The following is a 27,329-nucleotide window of genomic DNA, read 5'->3' as shown; positions in this document are numbered from 1 at the left end:
CCCCCCAATGGTAAAGCACCTCAAGTTTATTGTGTCAGTCAAATGAGACTTGAAAGTCAATTGCTACTTGACTATTTGTATTGGATCTACTTCTTTTCATTGTTCTAAACCAATTAGTCCCACACTTTGAACGTTTTCAAAAGCAGATAAACTGTTGATCTATTACAGTGCTGTGATAATTTATTTAAAAATATATTTGAATCAGTAGTGAATATGTTTGTAAATGAATTAATAAGTAAATAAATGAATAAATAGATGAAAGACAGCTACAACTGGAAAGACATGAAGTGTTCATTTTCCTAATTCATCTCCATCCAATCCAGATGACCCCAATTCCCTGGGTCAAGGTCCTCCCTACAACATATCCAGTCCTCAAAGTCCCTGTGAACACATGGTGTGTCGGCGTGTACACAGCCTCAGCCAGTTGGACAGTGGCAGCAACAGTGGTGGAATGGGGGGTGGCACGGGCAGTGGTGGGCCTCCTCTTCCACCCCACCACCACCCACCTCCTCTACCTCATCATCACCCGTCATCCCCTGGACTGGATGGCAATGCCGCCCAGGCCGATTTCCTGGCCAGAGACAAGTTGATGCTCACCAGAGCTGTCTCCTGTTCACCTGCTTGTGCCCCGCTTCAAAAGGTAACGTCACGCATATGTCATATCCATTATACTCGATGTGTACATATATGCAGGTCTGACACCTGAACCCACTTATGGGCCTTGTTTAACATTGTTGTAATGGACAATATTTTACATCATTTTTTGAGATATATATTACAACAATGAGCCCATAAGGAATTAGGTTATCAGACCTGCATATATGTACATGTCGGTTATACTCTATATTTATTCTTTTAAAACAAAAACAAATAAAAGCTCCATTGGTTTTAGGTTGATTGGTTTGTTTTGTTTTTATTATTGTTTTTTTTTAAAAAATCATAACAAGATAGATGCAATTGGGTAAATAACAACTCAGTAGAGATTATATGGCAGGTATTGATGGTAATTTACAAAGGACTTTATAGTCATAGTAATAATAATTGTCTATGACTCTACTTTCCTCAGATACCTAGTCAAAGCAGTGAGATGACGGCTATGTCATTGTTTTTATTCATTTTTTCTCTCAATACATTCATAGTTACAAGGCAGATACAATTGGGTAAATAATAACTCAGTAGGGATTATACGACCGATATTGATGGTAATTTGCAAAAGACCAAATAGAAAACAGTAATAATAAATGTCTATTTCTCTCTCCTTTCCTCAGATTCCTAGTCAAGGCAGTGAGGTGACGGCTATGTCCAGGCTACAAAGCCCCTTACACCCCCACCCCCACAGTGTTGCCATGTCCCCACCCAGTCACCATTACCCCCATGCCCACTCACACCATCCTTCTCCTGGCTTGTTTCAACACGCCCCACAGCAGCATCTTTACCAACCAAACAACCATCACCATCAGTATCAGCAACAGCAGCATCACAACAATCATCATCACCACCACCGTCACCTCAACAAAGTGGACGCCATCAGGGAAAGACTGACTGGGAAAAATGTCAACGGTGTCTCCAAAACTTCATCCAAGTAAGGAAAACCTTGTCAAGGAGGGGAAAAAAAAAATGAAAAGTTGACTTTATGTAGTCAGGGGGATTGGATCACATTGCCACTAAACAAACAACTCTTTAACGGATATGGTACAGGACATGAAAAGATTCTTACAAATTTTGAAATATTTATAGATCGTAAGGGGGTCTCAATAGCTCAGTTGGTAGAGCCCTTACTTCACATGCAAAAGGGACCAAGTTCGATCCTGAGTGAAGTTGAGATATTTTTTTAGACCCCCCACCCACACACGTTCACCCAGCAGTGATTGGGTAGCTAGGTCTGTTAGATCTGGTGGAAAGCAATTGCTATTGTCCGTTTCCGTTTCACAGTATAGAAACAGGGATAAACTCCGGCTCTATGAGCCAAATGGCTCCAAAGGACCACTTATTATAGATTATATAAAAAAGGTGTGCAGAGGCATAATTTGCAGTTGATAATCCTCATGGGGATATTTTTTTTTTTTATATCTAAAGAAAAAGACATGATTATCCAGGCATCAGCTGCAGTTTAGCACCACAATTGTATCAATACTTGCTACGTTTCTTTCTCAAGGAAAAAATAAAATGAGATACCCACAGCAAGGCTCAAACCTGAATACGCAGGGTGGAAATGCAACACCTCCTTAACGCAGCTATTTTGCCTTTGATGTTCAAATGATTCGAATTTAAATGGAGTTGGAGCTGTTAGATAAAGAACATTATATTTTAATGAAGTGTTAATTTTATAGACCCAATGAATATTCATATGGCCTTGCCCGAGAGAAAGCGTCCATGCACATGCGCAATCACTTAAAAAGTGAACCATGCAAAGCAATCATCATGTTTTTAATTCTCTTGGATTTAAAATTAATTATCTGCTTATATTGATGCAATAGTTATTGAAAATATATTATTTTGTGGTTAAATTATCATGTGATGATTCTTGGATTATGATTTCTAATTCATGTCTTCCCCTAGAACCTCCTTGCTTTCATCGGGTTCAGACCAGTCCATGGACTATGGCTCGGCCCAGCTCCCACTGCGTACCGACTTGCTCAACAACCGTCGTGGTACCACAGGTGACATGACCAACACTTACCACAGCAACTCCACTGTGTCAATGAGTAGTGACAACTCACCTGCTCCTGGACGGAAGAAGAGTATCGGATTATCCGCTGATCCCAGAATTAAAGGGGTAAGAATGGTGAAATGGAGTGAAATAACTGATAGATAATAAAGATGATGATGATGATGATAATAATAATAATAATGATAATTATGATAATAATAATAATAATAATAATAATAATAATAATAATAATAATAATAATAATAATAATAATAATGATGATGATGATGATGATGATGATGATGATGATGATGATGATGATGATGATGATGATAATAATATTAGTAGTAGTAATAATAATGATGATAATGGTAATAATAATAATCATAATAATAATAATAACAATAATAATAATAATAATAATAATAATAATAATAATAATAATAATAATAATAGTCATCATCATCATCATCATCATCATCATCATCATCATCATCATCATCATCATCATCATCATCATCACAATCATAATTGATGATGTATATATATGTATATGTTCTTATGATTTTATGTTTAAATCTTGTACAGAATCACCGAAGTGGAAGTTGTAGCACTGGAGATGATGGGATCTCATCAGAAAATGATGACCCTGAACAAGTAAGTCTTAAAAAAAAAAAAAAAAAAATATTTAAAATATTTAAAAGAGTTCCTGACCTCCCATGGTGGGCAGGGAGGTACATACGGTGTCTACTATCCCCCTATATCTGTTTTCCAACTTGCTTTCTGTCTTTGTCTTGGAATGAGATTACTTAGTTTTGTCCTGACTCTCACCGGAGACCTTGGGAGGAAGACAGTCGAATGTAGTTATAGTTTTGGGAGATGTTATTTATTTTTTTCCCTTGTAAATCATGCCTCTATTATCTATTATTATATTTGTTATTTTGAATTTATAATGTAAGCATTTGAGTGTATTCCTCTTAGTAGGGGCCTGCGTTCTTATCTGGATGAGACTTTTAGATGATCTCAAACTAAGTACTTTGATGGTATGCTCTTGGAATCTACACCAATTCCTTATTTGTACAATTCCCCTTAGTCTTACCTTTTCTTGTGTGCTTTAATTGTAATTCTAGAACTTTTTACTATCCCATTTTCTTCCTTTTTACTGGCGCTGGCGCTGATACAACCTAAATGTGTTGCAACTGCCGTAAAACCCTTAAAAACAAAACAAAAAAACTAAATTTAAAAAATAGAGGAAATGATTCGATGACTGGAGAGTTTTTTATTCATTTTATTCATTAGTGGCAAAACAGTTTAGATAATGATATTAAAGATGGTTGTGAAAATTATTTTGCTTGGATCAAATTTTCACAATTCGTTAAAAGTATTCATCATCTGAAAAAGCCATTTAAATATTTCAGAAGCAATAAAATAAGTGTGAGCTTTTTATTATTAATATATTCAAAATATATGTTAAGTCGTTTCAGTAATACAAACATCCATGTAATGCTAGTTGGCACTTTACAACATTAAACTAATGATATACATTTACAAAGCAACGACAGCATAAATATATAGTTTCTTATTATAACGACAAAAAAAGTCAATATAAGAATGATTTAATTAAATTTAATGACTTGCAATAAGACAATTTATTTTAAAGTATAGCTTAAATTTTCAAATGAAGAATTTATTTTTAAAAGACATTGAGACATCACGTGAAAAGGCAAAGGACATACATAAATATACAACACAAATTACTTTCTTTTGTCAAATTTTTGACCCTATTGCCACAAAAAACATATTAGGTGAGGTTGAATAAAATTCAGAAAAAGTGTAGAGCGGGCACTTGTATCAACGATGATGAGAAAAATACGGTATGGAGAAATGCCAGATGAAAACAGAGAATAGAAATTCACGGGGTCAGTGCCAAACTCAGGATCCAATTGACACGACACCCTCCGCCTGGCCGAAAGAGAGAGAGAGAGAGAGAGAGAGAGAGAGAGAGAGAGAGAGAGAGAGAGAGAGAGAGAGAGAGAGAGAGAGAGAGAGAGAGGACAGCGAGTGGTCGCACAACCCACAGAGCTGTCCAGCCACACAAAATATGGCTTTCAATCTTAGTATCAATCATGCACTCCTCTACTCTCGACTACTGTGGGGACCACAACGAGTCCTGGCTAACAAACCCTGCGAACTCTCTATGCTGGGTGAGCAAATTAAGCTATCCACCCTCCTCTGTATGAAACAAGACATGGTAACATATAAACATGTAGGACACGCGTGGAATAGCTCCGATATTGGATTGAAGAAAATTCAGAAAAAAGTGTGGAGCAGGCAATAATGATGAGAAAAATAGGGTATGGAGAAATGCCAGAGAATAAATAGTCACGGGGTCAGTGCTGGACTCAGGACTTTTTATTCTCTGTTTTTATCTGACACTTGTCCATATCCTATTTTTCTCATCACTAGGTTGGGGGTAACAGATATCGAGAAGTAAATTCATCACTAGGTTGGGTGTAACAGATAATAGGAGTAAATTCATCACTAGGTTGGGTGTACCAGATAATAGGAGTAAATTCATCACTAGGTTGGGTGTAACAGATAATAGGAGTAAATTCATCACTAGGTTGGGTGTAACAGATAATAGGAGTAAATTCATCACGAGGTTGGGTGTAACAGATATCGAGGAGTAAATTCATCACTAGGTTGGGTGTAACAGATAATAGGAGTAAATTCATCACGAGGTTGGGTGTAACAGATAATAGGAGTAAATTCATCACGAGGTTAGGTGTAACAGATAATAGGAGTAAATTCATCACGAGGTTGGGTGTAACAGATAATAGGAGTAAATTCATCACTAGGTTGGGGGTAACAGATAATAGGAGTAAATTCATCACTAGGTTGGGTGTAACAGATATCGAGGAGTAAATTCATCACTAGGTTGGGTGTAACAGATAATAGTAGTAAATTCATCACTAGGTTGAGTGTAACAGATATCGAGAAGTAAATTCATCACTAGGTTGGGTGTAACAGATAATAGGAGTAAATTCATCACTAGGTTGGGTGTAACAGATAATAGGAGTAAATTCATCACTAGGTTGGGTGTAACAGATAATAGGAGTAAATTCATCACTAGGTTGGGTGTAACAGATATCGAGGAGTAAATTCATCACGAGGTTGGTGTCATGGACTAAGGGTTGCAACTGAGTATATTAACAAGTACAATTTAACTTGGTTAAGTCCCTTATATTGAGACTGCTACCGTTGGAACTGTATTCTGGTTACGCAACACTTTTTACCAGACTAAGAAATAAACATGTTGCTTTGAGTTTCAAACTAAACCTTCAGCTTGTCATTCCTTTAATCAAAACATTACATGGTGGCAGCGAATCTTCATTCCCCATTTGATAAGTATTTCTAAATTTCTAAGACTTTAGTATTTTCCCACCAAGCATTTTATTTTCATTTTTTCACCTGTGGTCTACCGAGTCAGAAGTACTGACTTCTATCCTCAAACCGGCATTCAACTGATTGTTCGTCATGGCCGATAAACCTCCAACAATGGACTGGGGTGCCCCCAATTTGTCAGATGCTTTCAGACTATTTAAACAGAGAATGGAGCTTTACTTCATAATTAATTCCAAGCTCAAAAACGAGGAAAAAGTGGCAACAATACTCCTAGCATCAGGAGAGGAAGGTCTCACCAGATTCAACAGCTGGAATCTTACCGAGCAAGAGAAGTCAAACCCAGAGATAATCTGGGAAAGATTTGCAAGACAGCTCGATCCCGCTGATAACTTTCGAATCAATCGTCTAAAACTCTCTACCTTACGACAACAAACTGAAGAATCGTTGGATGATTTTGTGAATAGAGCCAAGCAAATCGCAAACAAATGTAAATTTACAAACGATGAATTGCAAAACAGACTAATCGAGATAATAATTGCGGCAACACCTATCGCTGATTTCCAAAAAGAACTCCTCACCAAACCCCAAACGTATACTTTAGATGAGGCTCTGCAACTCGGAAGATCGCACGAAGCTTCCCTACAACATCTAACTGCACTGAAAGCAATCGAGCATCCAACCACGAACCAGAAATCAATCGATATTATCCATCCACTACGTAACAAATCAGCACAACGACCCATCCATAACAAACCAGTACAACGGTCGGTTTGCAAAAACTGTGGCCGAGATCACCCCTTCAACAGGGGACAGTGCCCAGCTGCCAAATCGACATGTGGCGCTTGTGGAAAACTTGGACATTGGGCAAAACTTTGCCTAACAACTAAATATCAACAACAAACTAACCCACAACAACGTAGTTACCGAAGACAACCGCAAAACAATATGCACACAATAGAAAGAGACGAATCCGGTGCAGAATCAGAAACAGATGACATGAATTCACAACTACATTCCTTCTCATTTTCCGAAATCAAAACAAAACAACGCGGTAGGAACGAAGCATTCACAATACTACAAATCGAACTTTCAGATATTCCAGGTATCCATGATTTACAACTAAAATTAGACACAGGAGCACAGGCAAACACACTACCTCTCAGAATTTATAGACAAATGTATCCGAAATACATTGACAGCAAAGGGAAACCGGTGGCAGGGACATTAAAACATACAAACACAAACCTCACTGCTTACAATGGAACAGAAATCAAGTGCTTCGGCACCACAAACATACCATGCCAGCACAGACAATCAAAATGGATAAACACCCAATTCTACATAGTAGATGTTGCTGGACCAGCGATACTCGGTCTCCCGAGCTGCGAAGAATTCAAAATCATCACCCTCCACTGCCCCTCCATGCTACGAAAAACAAAAACACTACAATAAGAAACATCCACGACCTGAAAGCGCTGTACCCATCGCAATTTGACCGCATCGGCGAGTTCAAAACTGAACACAAACTAACTATTGACCCCAATGTACCTGCCCGCATCGACCCCCCTCGAAAAGTCCCCATCGCTCTAAAAGAAAAAATCAAACTGGAGCTCGACAATATGTGTGAACAAAACGTGATACGTCGAATAGAGGAACCAACCAGTTGGGTAAGCTCATTGACCTATGTAACAAAACAAGATGGCAGTCTGAGAACCTGCCTTGACCCAAAACACCTAAACAGAGCGCTTCTGAGACCACACCATAGAATTCCTACTGTGGAGGAACTCAATCACGAGTTCGCAGGTGCAAAGTACTTTTCAAAGTTGGATGCTAAATCTGGATACTGGTCTGTAAAACTTCATCCTGAGAGCCAACCTCTCACCACATTCCAAACCCCTGTTGGAAGATACTGTTTCCAACGCCTTCCTTTTGGCTTATCAGTAAGCCAAGATATTTTTCAAATGGAAATGGATAGAATACTACAAAGATGCCAAAATGCATGCGGGATAGCTGACGATATCATTGTTTATGGAAAGACAGAAGAAGAGCATGACAAAAACCTGATCAAGTTCATGGAAATCGCAAATGAAGAAGGCCTTGTGTTAAATTCGAGCAAATGTCAAATCAAACAGTCTGAGGTACCATTTTTCGGACATATATATACCAGTAATGGGCTTAAACCAGATCCATTGAAAATCAAAGACCTAGAAAATATGCCAGAGCCAACATCAAAAACAGAACTACAACACTTTATTGGGTTCGCAACATACCTATCCAAATTTATACATGACTTCAGCCAGAAAACAGCTACCCTCAGAGATCTTTTAAAACAAGATTCTATTTTTCTTTGGGAAAGACACCACAGACAAGCCTTTGAAGACCTAAAACGTGAAGTATCAGTAAACTCCCTCCTTCAATACTATGATCCTGCCAAACCAGTAGAACTACATTGTGACGCCAGCCTTCGTGGCATTGGTGCAGCCTTACTCCAACCTGATGAAAACAACCAACTAAAACCAATTGCTTTTGCTAGCAAAAGTTTAACAACAACGGAGCAAAACTATGCATGCATCGAACGTGAACTTCTTGCCATTGTATTCGGAGTCCAACGATTCCATACCTTTCTTTATGGACGTTTTTTCAAAATCATCACTGATCATAAACCATTACAAATGATTGTCAACAAATCAATCACTGCTGCACCGCCTCGTCTTCAAAGAATGCTTATTTCCCTGAATGGATACAACTTCACATTGTCACATCGACCCGGATCAGAAAACAAACTAGCAGATGGGCTCAGTCGTCTTCCAAACAAATATAATCAAAACAACATCGACCTCGACATGAGGGTTGATATAGTATACATGTCAAATGATCGTTCGACAATCATCAGAGAAGAAACACAAAAGGACCCTGTCCTTCAAGGCCTCAAAGATTGCATCATCAACGGTTGGCCAAACAAACAATCAGAACTGACATCAGATCTCCGTCCCTACTGGAGCATACGTGACCAAATGTCTGCTGAAAATGGTCTTATTCTCAAAGGTCAATGCATTATGATTCCACCCAGTCAAAAACAAGAAACTCTCCAACAGCTACATACCGCCCACCTTGGCAAGGTAAAAACTAAACTTCTTGCAAACGTCACCGTCTACTGGATAGGCATTCACAAAGATATTGACGCAATAATTGATAACTGTCAAATCTGCCAAGAACATCAAAATGCCCAAACGTCCGAACCACTCGAACCTCATGACATTCCCCTACGACCTTGGTGTACCCTTGGTACAGATATTTTTGAGATTAAAAGCCAACAGTACCTCATCATAGCCGATTATCATTCAAAATTTCCGATCATCCGAAAACTTCCTCAACCCGCACCTAGTAGTTCAATAGTAAATATCACAAAAAATATATTTGCCGAATACGGAATACCTGAAAAGGTTATAAGCGACAATGGCCCACACTTTGCGAGTCAAATGTACAAAGAATTCGCCGATTCGTGGCAATTCACACACGTCACATCATCCCCCCACAGACCACAAGGAAATGGTTTCATTGAGAGACAAATCCAAACTGTCAAAAACATTATCAAAAAGGCTATGCAGGCCAAAACAGATCCCAATATTGCCCTTCTGCACTGGAGGTCCACCCCCATCACCCCGTCTTTGGGCAGCCCGGCACAACTACTTATGGGTCGACAAATTAAGACAACAATCCCATCAAAGCAAAGATCCAATACTATACACAACCAAGATGACATCTACAACAACCTGAAACAACGTCAAGCTCAACAAAAGTTCTATTTCGACAAGACCGCCCGCACAACCCCTTTCTCACACCTCTACCCAGGACAACCTGTACGAGTTTTACACCCTGAGACACATAAATGGCTCCCTGCAACTGTTATGCGCCAAATTCAGAATGATCCCAGATCATATGTTCTCGAAGACGCGAACGGGACCAACTTCCGAAGGAACAGACAACACATCAGAGAAATACCTGCCTCTTCCGCCGTTGCCCCAGAGGAATATCAGAAAACTATCGCTATTCCCCTCTCTACAAAGACCTGTCCCCAAATTGAATCCCCATCTGCCTCAAACTCAAAAGAGCCTACTGCTCAAACTAAAACTCCTAATGAACAACAAACAAAATCTCGCCCGATTCGCACGACCAGGAGACCAAGCCGTTTTGATGACTATGTATAGAACAAAACGAACAATATAGTGTGTCAACCAAATGAGAACACTTATCGCTACTTATTATTATTATTATTATTATTATTATTATTATTATTATTATTATTATTATTATTATTATTATTATTATTATTATTATTATCATTATTATTATTATGATGTACTCTATCCCGTTTTATTTTTTAAAAATTTTATTTTATTTTTAAAATTTCTATTTCATTTGAAAACAAGGGAGATGTCATGGACTAAGGGTTGCAACTGAGTATATTAACAAGTACAATTTAACTTGGTTAAGTCCCTTATATTGAGACTGCTACCGTTGGAACTGTATTCTGGTTACGCAACACTTTTTACCAGACTAAGAAATAAACATGTTGCTTTGAGTTTCAAACTAAACCTTCAGCTTGTCATTCCTTTAATCAAAACATTACAGTTGGGTGTAACAGATAATAGGAGTAAATTCATCACTAGGTTGGGTGTAACAGATAATAGGAGTAAATTCATCACTAGGTTGGGTGTAACAGATAATAGGAGTAAATTCATCACTAGGTTGGGTGTAACAGATAATAGGAGTAAATTCATCACTAGGTTGGGTGTAACAGATAATAGGAGTAAATTCATCACTAGGTTGGGTGTAACAGATAATAGGAGTAAATTCATCACGAGGTTGGGTGTAACAGATAATAGGAGTAAATTCATCACTAGGTTGGGTGTAACAGATAATAGGAGTAAATTCATCACTAGGTTGGGTGTAACAGATATCGAGGAGTAAATTCATCACTAGGTTGGGTGTAACAGATATCGAGAAGTAAATTCAGAATTTAACTGCTTAGAAATACAAACTTTTAGGTTTTTGGTAAGAAACAAAGTCATTTCTCTTCAATATAATAAATAAACTTAACACAAGTCTAATATTTTTTACTATGAATTCCATCTATCAGCATCTTATTTATCTGAAATAATATTGATTTGAAACAATGAGCCACATTGTCAATTTGACTTTCTTTATTTTGAGTTTTTTTCCTCTGACTTCCTTCCAGCGCTCAAGATCACGGCAGCACAAAACTGATGACCCCAAAGACAGGGCCAATAGTCAAGAGAATAACAAGAAGTCGCACTATGTCAAAGAGGCCCAAATATACCGGCCACCGCTGCTGAGACAAGCATCTGCTCCAACTGGTCCCTCACCTCATGCAGATCGGTACCTGGGCCAGGCCATGGCAGTTGTGGATTTCACTCCAGGGCCGGATGATGATGGATTTGTACCACTGAAGGTTGGTGATATGATTGTGTCTGAAAAATATATAAAAGTTGTTGGTAGACTGTGGTCAATAGTAATTTGTATGGGACGGTATTAGAAACACAATATTTGTTACTTGGTGCTGATCTATATATTACTATTGATTAATCAATAAAGCCTAATTTCAGAGAGTGACTTGTTATGTGAAGGAGAAAAAAGAGGAGAAGGATGTGTAGAAAAGGGAAGGCTGAAGAATGAATAGATGAAAAGGAATAGGAGAGAAAGTGAGTGTGAGAGAGAGAGAGAGAGAGAGAGAGAGAGAGATACCTTAAACCGTACAGAATTAAAGCTATTTGTGACATGTTTTACTGCACTGCATTAATCTTCAACTTGAGACATGATATCTTCATCTTCTTTTGCCAGAGGGGAGATTTGGTCAACATCATGAACATGGCACAATCCGGGGTGTGGAGAGGTGTGGTCAATGGAAGACCTGGAAATTTTAGGTTTGAACACGTGGAGGTCGTCATTGAGCCCAACAGCCAGCAGCAACACTCATCCTTTCTAAACCAGAAAGGAGGGAGTCTCCTCTCTCAACCACCTACCCCTGTTCCTGGACAGTTGGACATTCCTCGGAGTGTGTCCGATCTGTTGTCTAAGATTGGATTGGAGGTGAGAGAGAGAGAGAACATACATTCTGTTTTGAAATAAGATATAAAACTCTATTATAAAACTGCTACCACCACCACTACTACTACTACTACTACTACTACTACTACTACTACTACTACTACTAATACTAATAATAATAATAATAATAATAATAATAATAATAATAATACTATTACCACTACAACTACTACTACTACAACTACTACTACATCAACTACTATTACTACTACTACTACTACTAATACTAATACTAATAATAATAATAATAATAATAATAATAATAATAATAATAATAATAATAATAATAATAATAATAATAGTATATAATAATAATAATAATAATAATAATAATAATAATAATAATAATGACATTTATTTATATCACTCTTTTCCAGTGGTAAATGTGCACAAATAACATCAGCCATAGATTACATCCAAAACAAATTTACATTATAAAGAAAATTCAAATAAGAATTATATAAAAAGTACAATCAATGGACACTCTAAAAGGCATTTCCCTAAAATCAGTTTAAAGATTATGTTTAAAAGTGAATTTTGAACATATTTGATATTATCTCGGGTGACAAGGTATTCTGTGTGTCTGGTAGTTATCTTAGGAGTTGCAAGGCTTGATTTCAAATCCCTCAATGACTCAAACGATTCAACCATATTATTTATATAACTTGGTTTTCTGTTGTAGAGATACATTAATTAAAAAGAAGAGCAATTTTATCAACAATTCTATTGAAACAGGAAGCCAATGCTGCTTATTGCCGGCTGTAAGATTCAGTTATGTCATTTACATTAACAAGGAGAACAATTTTATCAACAATTCTATTGAAACAGGAAGCCAATGCTGCTTATGGCCGGCTGTAAGATTCAGTTTTGTCATTTACATTAACAAGAAGAGCAATTTTATCAACAATTCTATTGAAACAGGAAGCCAATGCTGCTTCTGGCCGGCTGTAAGATTCAGTTATGTCATTTACATTAACAAGGAGAACAATTTTATCAACAATTCTATTGAAACAGGAAGCCAATGCTGCTTATGGCCGGCTGTAAGATTCAGTTTTGCCATTTTGAAGGGCATAGATCTGTTGCCTTCATTAACTCACTCAATCCTAGAAATTTTTGCTACTTTTCAATATTGGAAAAATTGTATTAAAAATGAGCATGTACATAGATAGTTTTATTCAACTACCATTAACATTCAAAAACTATAAAACATTATCTTTGATACTACGCCTATAATTTGTCTCAGAAAAATGTAATAAACAGGGATGGGGTAAAAGTAAACTGTGTAAACTACGGATATACTCGGTGTTAGGGTTGAGTGAGTTAACTCATAACCTGGCACACCCTTAAAAATGATGTCACAATACAAGATAATGATCACGCCAAGAGAGTGAAAAGTGAGTTGTAAGTTGTGATCAAACTAGCAAATGAACTCATTGGTTGCGCTGTTATATTCAACTAATTTTTTACTTTATTTTGGCAGTTGTCGCCTTGTTTTGTGGCATAATTTTTTGGGGCATTTACCACGTCTATTACAGAATCCACCAATCACGACATGTTTGTTATTTGTTGTATTTATAATCTTCCACAGACCCTTACCAACCTGTTTGTCATGAATGGCTATGATGACCTTGACATCTTTGCTGACCTTGATGACTCTGACCTTGATGCCCTTCACATCCAGGACATTGACCACAGGAAGCGTTTGCTATCTGCTGCCAAAGTCTTAACTGATTGGAATGGTTAGTCATAGTCTTTTTATTAAAATTAATTAAGAATTATACAACAGTCAAATTTCATTCGTTCAACCAATCTGTGATCTAGCACATTTGGCAATATAAATTTACCAGTTTTTAATGGAAAATATAGACTTTTTAATGACCATTTTTCGTTCTCCTGGACAATAATGTGTGCCCAGAACCAATTTTCATAATCAGTTTTATTGAATTTAAGACACCTTTTATAGCTCTGTGTTCGTAGTGCTTTGAATCTGTACACGCTTATAGCTATTCTCAGTGATATTGTTCACTGAGAATTGTTATAATAACTCCCATAAAATGTTTATTTATAGAAGCAAATAATGATTGAGTTTTCTTTATTCTTCATTGAATTAGATTATTTTTCATTGTAACTTATATTAGGCTTATGATTGGCCATGGCACTACATTGAGCATTATGAAGGAAGTGGATTACAAATTTTAAAAATGGAGACGTATTTAATTGTTTTTGGGTTTTTTTTTCATCTCTGTAAACAGAAAAGCAATCAAGATCTCAAACTCCAAGCATCAAAGCAGTGGATTCACCATCTTCAAGGGCAGGCAACTCTAGTTGTGACTCTGGCTGTTACACGGGTGGCACTGGCGGAGACAGCGGCGGAGGAAACCACCAGCACAAACAACACAAAGGCAAAAAACAAGGGGATAAGAGTACAAAGGATGGGAAAGGTAAAAAAGGAACGGCAGCTTCCCGTACGCCTTGCAATTCCTGTGGAAAACCAAATAAAAACAGTTCTACAGCATCCAGCACGGCCAATCCATCACCTTTAGTACCCCACCAGCCGTATTACACACCAGGATTGTACTATGGTCATTCCCAGTCAGGTGGCAGTGGTTTAAGCTACTACAACCCACACGGATCCAACCATCTTTTCTCCAGCTCAACCCTTTACCATCCTAGCATGTACTCTAAAAGTTCTGACCAGCCAATGAGTAGCACAGGATCTTCAATGAGCACCTCGGCCACTTTAACAGAAATGAACATGAACATTACAGAGAGTTCATTCGTCCCACCTACACACCCTCATGAAGGATATGGTGGAAACAATCAGCAACAACATCCTTACCGAGATCCGCGATTTAACACTTTACCAAGTATTGGGGATGGTTTATCTTTAACCGAGGAAGATCAAGAGGTGATTGCTATAACATATGGCACTCATAGAAGACGAAAGCCTTCCTCTGCATCTGCTCAAGCTGGGATAATTTCATCTAATTCATCACATTCTCAATTTGACATGCCAGCAACTGCAGCGGGTGACCTGATTAATCACTACATCCCATCCAGTTCCTCAACCACTTCTTCAATATACCGTTCAAATTACGACCCCTATGCATACTCTTCAATCTGCAGTGATCCAAACTGTGCTCAATGTGTTGCTTATGCATCGTGTCCTCAATGTGCAGCTGCCTACCACCATTATGTCAACACCACCATCCGATCTGACAGCAAGTCATCCAAGATGTCCTACAGTTCAGGCTGTACCCAAACCACCTGTCTTAGCCCCGACCAAGATGAAAACAGTGGAGGTGGTGGTAGTGGCAGTGGTGTCATAGGTGGTTCCTTAGGAGCAACACATTTGACAAGCCCAAACAGACTCAACTACCAACCGTACTCACCTTCCTCTTACTACCACCCCTACTACCACCATCACCAACATTATTCCAATGTACATCCTGCCCATCAGCACCCTGGTCCTCTAAGCCCTGGAGCACCAGGAGCTGCCTGTACTGATTGCATTCCTCGTCCTAACACGGCAACCTCCAATAAATACCCTTCTTATACTGACAGAGTGGTCTCTCCATTGACATCATCATCCCAGCAAGGAAATAACAATATACAACAACAACAAGGCGTTAAAAGCCCATCCCTTAGTCTTCTTACTTTACAAGATAATAACAGCAATACGAATACAGTCACTAACTCACCGTCACATCAACTGCAAAGCACTTCCATTCCTATCAATTCAACAACAGAATCCACCACTGATTCAACTACAGGTCCTCCTCCTCCACCACCACCACTACCACCACCACCATCGTCATCTTCCACCCCAAACACAACAACTGCAAATGGCACAACTGGCAACAGTCAGAACCAACCATGGCCCAGTCAGTCCAGTCGCCAGGAATCTGCAGGGATTGCTAATCTGTACAACACCAGGGGAAGGAATCCAAGTCCTTCCACCAAAGCAGACGCCAGCATCAACAACCAGGTGAAGAGTCCACTGCGTTCCCTGATGCCCCTGGTAACAACCAAACTCAGTGCTGAACGCATAGAGTTGTCTATGGAGCCTTACACGTCACAAGTAAGTTATTGAAATTATATTATCCATCCAAAATGAATGTTGCAAAGGAGCTTAAAAGTTTACTTCACTTCAAACAGCCTTAAAATAATAAAACATAACCTGGAATACAATTTTCTTAACAATAATGACCCTAGTTTAATTATTCATTCGTGTTATCTTTTCATTCATTAACTGCTCATTTGAAGATATTAAAAGCAATAAAATGAAAAAAAATTATTCAAACAAATAAAATAAACAGGTTTGAAATATTGAAATTGAAGTTATATACACTGTATTGTAATTGTTCATCCCCCATCCCACCCCACTCACCTTTATTTATTTTTCTCAATGATGTCCTACAGAAAGGGGAATGTGCCATCCCGCCATTGTTGGTTCAGAGATACTCAGAGGAATTACGCCAAGATCCAAAGACGATTGCACAAGTGATGGAGAAAATTAGAGAGAAGGAGTTGAAAGACAAAGATATTACTTACGTAAGTGGGGATCTCATTAGATGAAATAATTTCTAAAAATTAAGATAAGATAAGATATACTTAATTCATCGAAAAAAATGCAAATTCGTTTACAGACGTGGCATTCATGGAAATGTATAAACACAAAGTTGAGAATCTATGGCGACAATGTATGTATATATATATATATATATATATATATATATATATATATATATATATATATATATATATATATATAATATGGCAAAAATGAATTAAGGTGACGTGTTCTCTTTGTTTTTATAGATATAAGGCAACAGCTACCATGTGGCATCTTTGAGTTTATCTATATTGTGTCCAGCTCTTCTTTACCTTTAGATGAGGTGAAAAAAATTGAATCCATGGGAGAGGCTTGATATTCACCTTGCATTTCCCAGTGTTAATGTAGACAAGTGCAAAATTCACTGGTTCACCTTTTATGCATTGTGCTTGTCTTAAATTATTTAAGTACCTGTAAAAATTGCGTGTGTTGTCTAATATTTTAACGCACTCATTGGAAATATACAATGTATTAACTCAACATAAGAAATACAGAGTTTTTGTAGATCCATGGGGCTTCAATGTCCTAATAATTTCTTGCAAAGTCTTTCTCTGGTTACCCACCAACTCAAAAGTGTATTTTTTAAAATTCTCCTCCAACTTTAATTTTGGTACACCCAAAATTGTGAGATAAAGATCTGAACAAGTGTGTTTGAAAGGTGCCAGACAAAGCAAGAAAGAAAAATAGAAGAAAAAAAAAATCCCAAAAAATCAGTCTACCTTGACTGGCGATCGAACCTCAGACCTTCTGATTACTGGTCAGACATGCTACCATTACACCACAAAGGCTCCCGATAGTTGGGACAATTTTATACCTATTGTCTTCACAAGGGTACGTGTTTTTACACTGTGAACCCTCGCATGCATCAAACAACACATATACATTGAACACAAGAGGATGAGGACGAAGACATTTGAGTTGCTCCATTTTATTAATTGAAAATATCAAATTAAGAAATTAAGGCACAGGCACTATTGTAAGATAAAGATCTGAACAAGCGTGTATGAAAGATGCCAGACAAAGCAAGAAAGAAAAATATAAGAAAAAGAACATCCCAAAAAATCAGTCTACCACGACTGGAGATCGAACCTCTTAATTTGATATTTTCAAAAAATTTCCATTAATCTATTTCGTTTTAGGCAAGAGCTGCCTATAATATGTTGCTCATTTTAAAGATTGTCAGCTTTGTTTTTATAGGTATGTTATCGATTGAATGATGCATTACAAATATTTTTTTCATATCTTGTGTTGCAGATTAAAAACGACACTTTATCCGAGTCATGTACCAGTGCTGTAGAGCTGCAGATTTCATCTGTGAAAGATTTCATGTTTTCCATCGGACTACCTATGTACAACGGAGCCTTAGCCGAGGCAAAGATTGTCACAGTAGAACAGTTGATTCAGGTCAAAGTGCCCGAGTTGGAGAAGATGACTGGTGCTGATTCCAGACATCTGCAGAGAATTTCTCATGCTTTGGAATGGGTCCAGGCTAAATTGAACTCACCGACCCATCGAGCCAAGACAAAAGGTCCTGTAGATAAAGTGTAGTTAGAGTGCATAAAATTTCTTAGATGGGCTGATAAAAAATAAATATGGGTTTTAAAAACCCTCGTAATTATGTGTATACATTTAGGAATACAGTAAAATTTGTTATTTTTCCAGTTGCAAATGTAATGCAAGGATTTTTTAAATATACAAAAAATGTTATTGTGGGATTCAGGGGAAGGAAAGGAGGATTATTTTGAAATACTTCTTGAATAGATTTCCTTCAGCAAGACATATAAAGTAAATTATCATTAAAGTGCATGAAATGTGTACGTAATGGATTTCATTCAACATAAATCCTGTCGCATCAGTCACCAGGCAAATGGCATCGCTTGGGCATTCGGGTCTATGTAGATATCGGCAATATCATTTCTTGGTAGCCAAGGATTCCACTACCTTGGATCCCAGGCCTACAATTTGTATGAGGAAAGATAAAACTCTCTCTCTCTCTGTCTGTAATTTTTTTCTTGCTCATTAACATCAATTTATGTTATGCGCTTACTTAAATTATTCACAACATCCACCAGCCAGATATAATCTACAAACACAGAAAGCGTTTATCGTCAGATTGGCATAATTTAATAAAAATTGCTCATTAGTAAGGCTCAATAAAAATAATAACGGAGCTGAGTGACGTCAATTTCATTCCTTCTATAAAGATACCTTGCATTTAATGAGAATAGATCAGGTTTGTTTTTTTATATCTTAGGCAACCTGGATATGGCAATGTTTCTACAAAATAAATAAAAGTTGAACAGGGGCATTATATGAACAATGATATTATGTCCTCAACTTTATCTATATAATATAAAGTTTGACCTATGTCTTTCTGTATATATTAGATAATTATACATTTCCATATTGTGCATATATTGCATTTAAGTTAACAGTGTACACAACCTATGTCAGGACTGTTATTACGTCAGGCAATATCTGTATGTGTGTGTGTGTGTACGTTGGTGGGTGACCAAAAATTGATTCAAGCAGCGGTGAGTGGCTGAAACTTTTTGTACAAATGTCGAGTCCATAGTTGAGCATAGACTACAATAAATGCATGTAAGAATATTAGTTATGAGGAAGGCACTTGATAGTTTGATTTGATTTCATCATATCATAATTGTGGAGAAAGGGCCATGGCATAATCGAGAATAGCAGGGTGGATGGTGAGACGAATGCTAAGACCTTATCTACCGCTTGGTCTATTATTCCTTTCTTTATTTATTCATGTCGGGGATTAAAACTTTGAAATGAATGCAAATGTTCGATGTGAGATTGTGTTTTCTCTGTGAGAGATGATGTTTCTCTTGTAAATGATTTATGTATGTCACAGCTTGGGTGGTGATATCAATGAGATTTGTTTTATTATTATTAAGGTCATTATTCCATGACTTTGAATCGACTAAAATCTATTTTTTTTCATTACTCCTCATAAGGTAGGGTATGAATGGTTTGATTGTATGGACTACACAATCTTATACTTTTCATTGACAAAAATATTAGTAAATTTCTATGTTGAAATGTTATTTTTTCTAAACTGTCGTCAACTGTGACTTTATCTGATTTTCAAATCATAAAAAAAAAATGGCTACTGTTGTTTGTTGGTCGTGCTTAAAAGTGATATAAGAGTTCTCGGCAGTATTTGATTGCTTGTGTGTAATTTGTTATGATTGATATTTTCATCTCAGATAAGCTGCTTATGTGTGTTTTCTGCTATATTCATAATGCAAGTAAACATTTATGTGAACGAAACTTTTTTTTTTAGTCAAATGGAAATTCACAGATGCGTTTTATGTGAAAGGAATGTTCTCAAAAATAATGGTATTTATTGTAACATGTCACTGCAAAGAGTTAAGGTATATTTTGTAGAATGATTAACCATTGAAATGTTTTTGATTTTCTTGTTAATACATTATATGTGAAATGTTTTGAGTGATAGAGGAGAATAATTGAAATACGTAGTCTTTTCTCAATTTAGCAACGGTCTGTTATTTTTGGTAATTGACTAAGGATTGAAAAACATTATGAATGTGTAACTGTACAGAATTCTTTATTTTCTTTGTAATGGATTTACTATGTTATTTTAATTTAAAATGCCATCAAAAATGATTGCTATCAAATTGTGTTTAACTGGATTCCATTGTCAAATTGTGTAAATACATCGATATTGATAAATATTATTATTATCCCAATTGCTTCATGCTCTGTGCACACAACGAGCTTCAATTTTTTGTCTTTGATTATAATTACAAGCTAACAATGTTACCGCGAGTGCAATAGAATGTGTTTGAACATGTTGCAAACAATTGACTATATTATTATTTTAGATTGAATATTGTTTATCATATCGGTAAATCTTAAGTTATTTTTACACTTTACTTTATTATAATTTCACCCATATTGAAATTTTCATACTTCACAGAGATGTCAACTTGACCTAGACAGTATTTTATCTTTGGAGACAGTCTGGAAAATGACTTATTTGGATTGCTGTGTTATTTATTCTTGATTTTTTTTTTTCCTTCTATTTGTCAAATAAATTCTTCCTCAAAAAATGGGGGACCGGTTTGTGCTGCTTGTCCTCATAATGGTGTGTATTCTCTCAAGGATCCTGTCTAGGTGACATTTTAGTTCTCTATCTTAGTCTTCGTGTTTCTTCAGAGCTTGTGAACCCAGATAAATTCTAAATCTAAAATTAGGATCATGTAGCATCTACTTTACTGCAAAGAACAAACAATGAAAGCAATGTGTAGTGAATTTTATAAATTTAATGAGTTCTCTCGTGTTTACGTTTTTGTCTGATCTGACGTGTAGAGTAGTCTTGCAGTCAGCAGTATGTGGTAAGTCTTCGTAGTTCGTAGGAAACGGAGATCGCCACACATGCCCCCCCAAACACGGACTAGTCATCTTTGTAGTACCGAGGTCGTTTAATGGTACGTCCTGAGCGAGATAGCTTCTTAGTAGGCACTACGTTAGTATCATCAGAAGCAGTACGGGAGTTTTGTATGTTTCTGTTCGTATTCGGTGGGCGTCCACGACGAGGTGGGGTGGCAAGGGAAACTGGTTGCGTAGAATCGACAAATGCAGCTTTAAGTCGGTCGATCGAAATCCGTTCTGCTTTGCCACCAACATCGATCTGGAATTGTTTATCTCCAGGGGTTATGACAACATAGGGACCTGTATACGGCTTTTGAAGGGGTCCTCGGTGGGTGTCAACACGGATGTAAACATATTTCGCTGACATCAAGTTCTTGGGTAAATTTGTTTGATGATAGCCGTGATGATGTGTTGGCCGTGGTGAATGAAGGGACACGTTTTGCCGAAAGGTTGCCAAAAAGTCTTTAGCGTGGAAGTCTGAAGAATGGTCAGGTATAAACTCTCCAGGGATTGTTAAAGGTTCTCCGTATACTAATTCAGCTGAAGAATGACCGATATCATCCTTAGGTGCAGTTCTTAAACCAAGCAGAACCCAAGGTAGCTCATCCACCCAATTTGGAGTTATTAGACGAGCTTTGAGGGATGACTTCAAGGACCGATGAAACCGTTCAATCATGCCGTTGGACTGAGGGTGATACGCAGTTGTGTGATGAATCTGCACACCAAGTTGACTGGCCATCTGTTTCCATAGCGTGGATGTAAATTGTGAGCCCCTGTCAGAAGTTATATCAACAGGAATACCAAACCGCGAGATCCAATTGGAGATCAGGGCTTTTGCACATTCTTCTGTTGTTGTGGTTTGTAACGGTATTGCCTCAGGCCATCGGGTGTTCCTGTCAATTATAGTAAGGAGATGGGTGAACCCCTTGACTGAGGTAATGGTCCAACGAGGTCAATGTTTATATGTGAGAATCGCTTTCCTGGGACATGGAATGTTTCTAACGGTGCTCGTATATGTTTTTGAATTTTCGAAGATTGGCAGTTGTGACATTGCTTAACCCATGCTGACACTTCTTTCTTAAGACCATGCCAGATAAACTTCTTGCTGATAAGTCTGACTGTGGCCTTAACTCCAGGATGACTCATATTATGAATAATTTCGAAAACCGGTCTTCTGAAGTCGGTAGGAACGATAGGTCTTGGGTAGCCAGTTGAGATGTCACAAATTAACTCTGGACCCGAGTCAACGGATGTTTTGACGATTTTGAGGCTTGTTAATGCAGTTTTGTAAGCCTGTATGTCAATGCTATTTTCTTGGGATTCCGCCATAGCTTGATAGTCGATGCCAATTGAGACTGAGTTTGTAACTGCTCTTGAGAGACAATCTGCGACAGTGTTGTTTTTTCCAGAAATGTGTCGGATGTCAGTTGTGAACTCGGATATGGCAGATAAGTGCCTTTGTTGACGAGCTGACCATGGTTCAGTTGATTTGGACATGGCATGGATTAATGGTTTATGGTCAGTAAAAATAGCGAATTGTCTCCCTTCAATGATGAAACGGAAATGACGGATGGCTAAGTGAATGCCAAGCAACTCCCTATCAAAGGTACTGTATTTCTGTTCAGGTTTACGTAACTGCCTACTGAAAAATGCCAATGGTTCCCAATTACCTTGATGATTAAGTTGTTCAAGGACAGCGCCCACAGCTTGGTCGGAGGCGTCAGACGTTAAAGCGAGGGGTGAGTTCAAGCAAGGATGGGCTAACATTGTAGCGTTACTTAGTGCATTTTTACCGTCAGTAAAGGCTTTCAACATTTCTTGCGTCCACGTAAGTGCTTGGCGTTGTTTTTTGACTTTCAAAGCACTATATAGGGGTCGAAGTATTTCAGCTAGTCTCGGAATGAAACGATGGTAAAAATTCAACATCCCGAGGAACTCTTGAAGTGACTTGATGGTTTTTGGTTGTGGAAATTGTTTAACAGCCTCAATTTTTGTCGCCGTTGGGACATCCAGAATGCGAGATGTGATGGCCAAGGAAGTTAAGAGATCTCACACCGAAAAGACATTTCTCAAGACGGATAACGAGGCCTTGGTTTCTAAGTCTTTTGAATACGATTTTGAGATGTTCCATGTGTTCTGCCTCAGTTGAACTTGCAACCAGAATGTCGTCTAAATAACAAAATACGTAGTCTAAATCTTGTAAAATGGAGTCCATTAAACGTTGGAATGCTTGTGCTGCATTTTTTAATCCAAATGGCATTCTTAAGAACTCCCAAAGGCTGAAAGGGGTTATCACTGCCGTTTTTGGGACGTCTTCTGGAGCGACTGGAATTTGGTGGTATCCTCTGACAAGGTCGATCTTCGAGAAGATGATCTTACTGTCTAAGTTTGCTGTAAAATCATGAATGTGTGGGACAGGATATCGATCTGGTATAGTAGCATCGTTAAGTCGACGAAAATCTCCGCAGGGACGCATTGTGCCATCAGCCTTGGGGACCATGTGTAATGGGGAAGCCCAAGGGCTCTTTGATTTTTGAATTATGCCAATTTTCTCCATTTCCAAAAATTCCTTTTTTGCACACAAGAGTTTTTCTGGAGCCAGGCGACGAGCACGTGCGAATACTGGGCGACCTTTGGTTGTGATGAAATGTTGCACGCCATGTTTCACAGTTGCCGTTGAAAATGTTGGTTGAAGTAGTTCTGGATAGTTATTCAATAATTTTCTGAATGTATTGCAGTTCGGCTCGAGTGGTGAGAGTTCGGCGTTTGCGCAAACTGAACTTACTGAACAAGGTACGTGCGAAAACGTTTCAGCGTCGATAAGGCGTCGACCACGAATATCCACAAGCAGATTATGATGACGTAGAAAATCTGCTCCAAGTAGGGGACGCTTGACATCAGCTTTGATAAGTCATGCATTGAATGAACGCGATCCAATACGTATGTTAGTTTCAAAGCATCCGTATGTTTTTATTGTAGAACCATTAGCAGCTTGTAATGCGATATCAGAGGAACCCAAGCTTTTGTCTGATGCAGAGGCGGGGTGTGACAGATACTTGAGCTCCAGTATCTACTAAAAAACGTCGGTTTGAATTTTCATCGACGACGATGAGTTGGAGATTTTTTTATGTGGGCGCGTTGGCTGAGTAAGAATCCGGGTCGACAGCAGAATTTACTGTTGACCCGGCTTGGCGTTTCCCTGGTTCTTCTTGTTTTTCTTGAATGAATTGAAGAGTTTGCATGTTTGTGCACATCGACGGGCATTTGAACCAAACCGTTGATGGTACCAGCAGAGGGAATCTATTTCACTGGTCATGGTTGGTGTGTCAACTTCACAAGTAGTATGAGAAATTGAAAAGGAGTTAGAGTTTGAGTGAGCAGCGTAGAAAAAATTGTCAGCTTCTCTGGCAAGTGCCCTGTAATCATCCAGATTGGACGAGTTTGCTAATGGAAGTCTGATGTTTGCTGGAAGTTGTCTTAAGAATAACTGTCTGAAGAGCAGACAGGGCTTGTGTTTGCCGAGGAGCACTAACATCCTGTCCATTAACTCGGATGGCTTTAAGTCGCCCAAACCATTCATGTTGAGTAGAGATTCCGCTCTCTCTGTTTCCGAAAGGCCGAACGCAGACAGCAGGAAGTTTTTCAGTATTTCATATTTACCTTCCTTGGGTGGTGATGATAGAATAGCAAGGGCTCTAGTTGCTGTGTCTGAGTCTAAGGCAGCCACTACATAGTAGTACTTTGTTTCATCGCTTGTTACATCGCGTAAGGCAAATTGTGCCTCTCTTTGTGCAAACCACGCTGAAGGACAAGTGGTCCAGAATGTGGGCAATTTCAATGCTACGGCGTCGATAGACATGTTTATTATTATTATGTTCTTGTGAAGAGTTGAACTGGTAAATAGTAATAATAATAATATATACCTATCTCTTAAGTTGTTTTACGTCGGGGTCACCAATGTAGCATCTACTTTACTGCAAACAACAAACAATGAAAGCAATGTGTAGTGAATTTTATAAATTTAATGAGTTCTCTCGTGTTTACGTTTTTGTCTGATCTGACGTGTAGAGTAGTCTTGCAGTCAGCAGTATGTGGTAAGTCTTCGTAGTTCGTAGGAAACGGAGATCGCCACAATCATATATTTTGTTTTTTTTTACTGCTGCTGAAATTGCCTAAAATGACACACAATTTCTCAAAGCTAAATATCAAAGGATATTCATCGTTATCTTTGAAAATAGATTTAAACATTACGAAATGTGACATGAATTTTGCCTTTTCAACTAAAACTGATAAAATCAACTAATTTAACCCTTAAGTCTGCTGTAATCATTTTGAAAAACGTTAAATGACTTTTATTTTACTTATTTATTGGGTCATTGAGTTGATCTGCCTTAAAAAAAAATGATGCTTCCAAAAATTTATTTGATAAAACTAGAGAAGGGTGTACTTTAAATTTCAAGTGAAAAGAGAATTTGTTTGAATGATTTGTCGTGTGATCAGCCTTGTCTTAGTGAAGTGACACAGTGAATAGAATGATTGGAGACACTCATTGTTTACACAGTGATGTCACGTGATGATCCAGTATCCACTAAACAGCTTTAACAAATTATTGTCCGGGTCATTCAGTATTTTATTTATTTTTAAACCGGTATCATCATCTTCAATACCACCATCATATCAAAGCCTAATTTTTATTTAAAACTACCTATGTACTCAGCACTACTGTATTACTAAAATGTTTCATGTGTTAATTATTTATGGCTGTAAATTTGACGCATGCTAGGTTCATAAATAAAAAATAAACAATTTTGTTTTCATCACTTTTGTTCTGATTTTGTCGGAAGTCTTTTTGATGAGTCAAGTCAGATTTCCTTAAACTGTTTCCCTTTTTCCTTGTGTTCCATAAAGGGATAGATTTTTGAGCTCAGCGTCTGCAGCTCTCTTTAGTCACGGACGGAGGGTAATAAATACACTACAGCAGTGGAACCCCATAAGAGACTCACACACAAGTAAGCATCAGATTTCATCGAAAGGATTCTAAGGTGGTTCTGAGACACACTTAGGGAAGAGGTTTACATTTTCAGGGGAGAAAATATCTCCAAAAAAATACCCAAGCTTGTGTCCAAATGCGTCCCATATGAAGGACTCTAGCAGTGGTTTGTGCAAATCAAGTCTTTTTCTAAAAGAACTGAGAGCCGTAATGTTAATGAATGGAACAACTGTCTACATAATCGCATGTCCTACCCAGATGTTAGTAACAAGCAATGTTACATCAGCTACAGACCATTGTAATATCGTCATCATCAAGTGGTACCAGTACCAGATCAGACACAGACATTGGTGAATTTGTCTCTCCAATCCTTCTGAACCTCTCCGAAATTCAGTTTGTTTCATTTAAACAAAAATGAATATAACAAGTTCAAAAAAGAACAAAATACTAAACATGGAACCAGATAGACCATAGTCTACTGTATCTGTTTTTTAAAGTATTGTATTTACGTTTTTATTGTCAGCTGAAAAAGGGTTCTGAGCCCTAAACGTTACATGTTTGGTATGGTTTGTTTTTGTAAGCTGACTGGTATATTCATTTTTGTTTATTGCTTTTCAGTCTCTCAATGATTTCATTGTCTCCTGGTAAACTTCTTGACAAAAACGTGCTTTATTCATTGCCAACTTGTGATTCTGTTTGTTTTTTGTTTGTTTGTTTTACGGCGCTTACAATACATTTAGGTTATATCAGCGCCAGTAAAAAGGAAGAAAATGGGATGGTAAAAAGTTCTAGAATTACAATTAAAGCACCCAAGAAAAAGTAAGATAAAGGGGATCTGGGAACAATTAGGGATCAGATGTAGATTCCAAGAGCACACCACCATTGTACTTAGTTTGAGATCACCTATGTCTCATCCGGACACAAGCACAAAATCCAACAAAGAGGAATACACTCAAATGCTTACATTATACATTAAAAATAACAAATATAATAATACATAACAGAGATGATTTAGAAGGAAAAAAATATCATCTCCCAAAACAATAACTATGCATTTGACTGTTTCCCTCCCAGCTAGGACTCCGGCCAGGTAAAAACCTAGTAATCTCATTCCAAGACAA

General features: G+C 37.7%; 3 protein-coding genes across 3 annotated transcripts in view; 1 reads left to right on the top strand and 2 right to left on the bottom strand.

The window, feature by feature from the left end:
* Positions 1–26,027, top strand: part of LOC144969242 (uncharacterized) — a 160,813-nt gene extending 134,786 nt beyond the window's left edge. Inside the window, exons 22-31 of the mRNA XM_078908353.1 lie at positions 324–640; positions 1,269–1,582; positions 2,560–2,776; positions 3,239–3,307; positions 11,295–11,528; positions 11,918–12,166; positions 13,773–13,923; positions 14,437–16,265; positions 16,607–16,738; positions 18,054–26,027. Coding sequence (XP_078764479.1) covers positions 324–640; positions 1,269–1,582; positions 2,560–2,776; positions 3,239–3,307; positions 11,295–11,528; positions 11,918–12,166; positions 13,773–13,923; positions 14,437–16,265; positions 16,607–16,738; positions 18,054–18,347 — 3,806 coding nt within the window. The 3' untranslated portion in view covers positions 18,348–26,027. The remainder of the gene's footprint in view (positions 1–323; positions 641–1,268; positions 1,583–2,559; positions 2,777–3,238; positions 3,308–11,294; positions 11,529–11,917; positions 12,167–13,772; positions 13,924–14,436; positions 16,266–16,606; positions 16,739–18,053) is intronic.
* On the bottom strand, positions 21,241–21,957 carry LOC144969241 (uncharacterized). Its single transcript, XM_078908352.1, has one exon. It carries the CDS (start codon positions 21,955–21,957, stop codon positions 21,241–21,243), a length of 717 nt encoding a protein of 238 aa, XP_078764478.1.
* Positions 24,391–25,077, bottom strand: LOC144969239 (uncharacterized). Its single transcript, XM_078908351.1, has one exon. It carries the CDS (start codon positions 25,075–25,077, stop codon positions 24,391–24,393), a length of 687 nt encoding a protein of 228 aa, XP_078764477.1.
* Positions 26,028–27,329: the final 1,302 nt, after the last annotated feature.

Source organism: Berghia stephanieae, chromosome 3 (assembly GCF_034508935.2).
Source record: "Berghia stephanieae isolate SIO BIC M18660-M18661 chromosome 3, UCSD_Bste_1.3, whole genome shotgun sequence".
Classification (NCBI taxonomy): Eukaryota; Metazoa; Mollusca; class Gastropoda; order Nudibranchia; family Aeolidiidae; genus Berghia; species Berghia stephanieae.
The sequence above is the reverse complement of the archived record's forward strand: the minus strand, read 5'-3'. Positions and strand labels throughout refer to the sequence as shown.

Excerpts from the sequence above, each read along its gene's own strand:
- LOC144969241 (XM_078908352.1), bottom strand. The coding sequence starts at position 21,957 with ATGGCCAGTCAACTTGGTGTGCAGATTCATCACACAACTGCGTATCAC.
- LOC144969239 (XM_078908351.1), bottom strand. The coding sequence starts at position 25,077 with ATGTCTATCGACGCCGTAGCATTGAAATTGCCCACATTCTGGACCACT.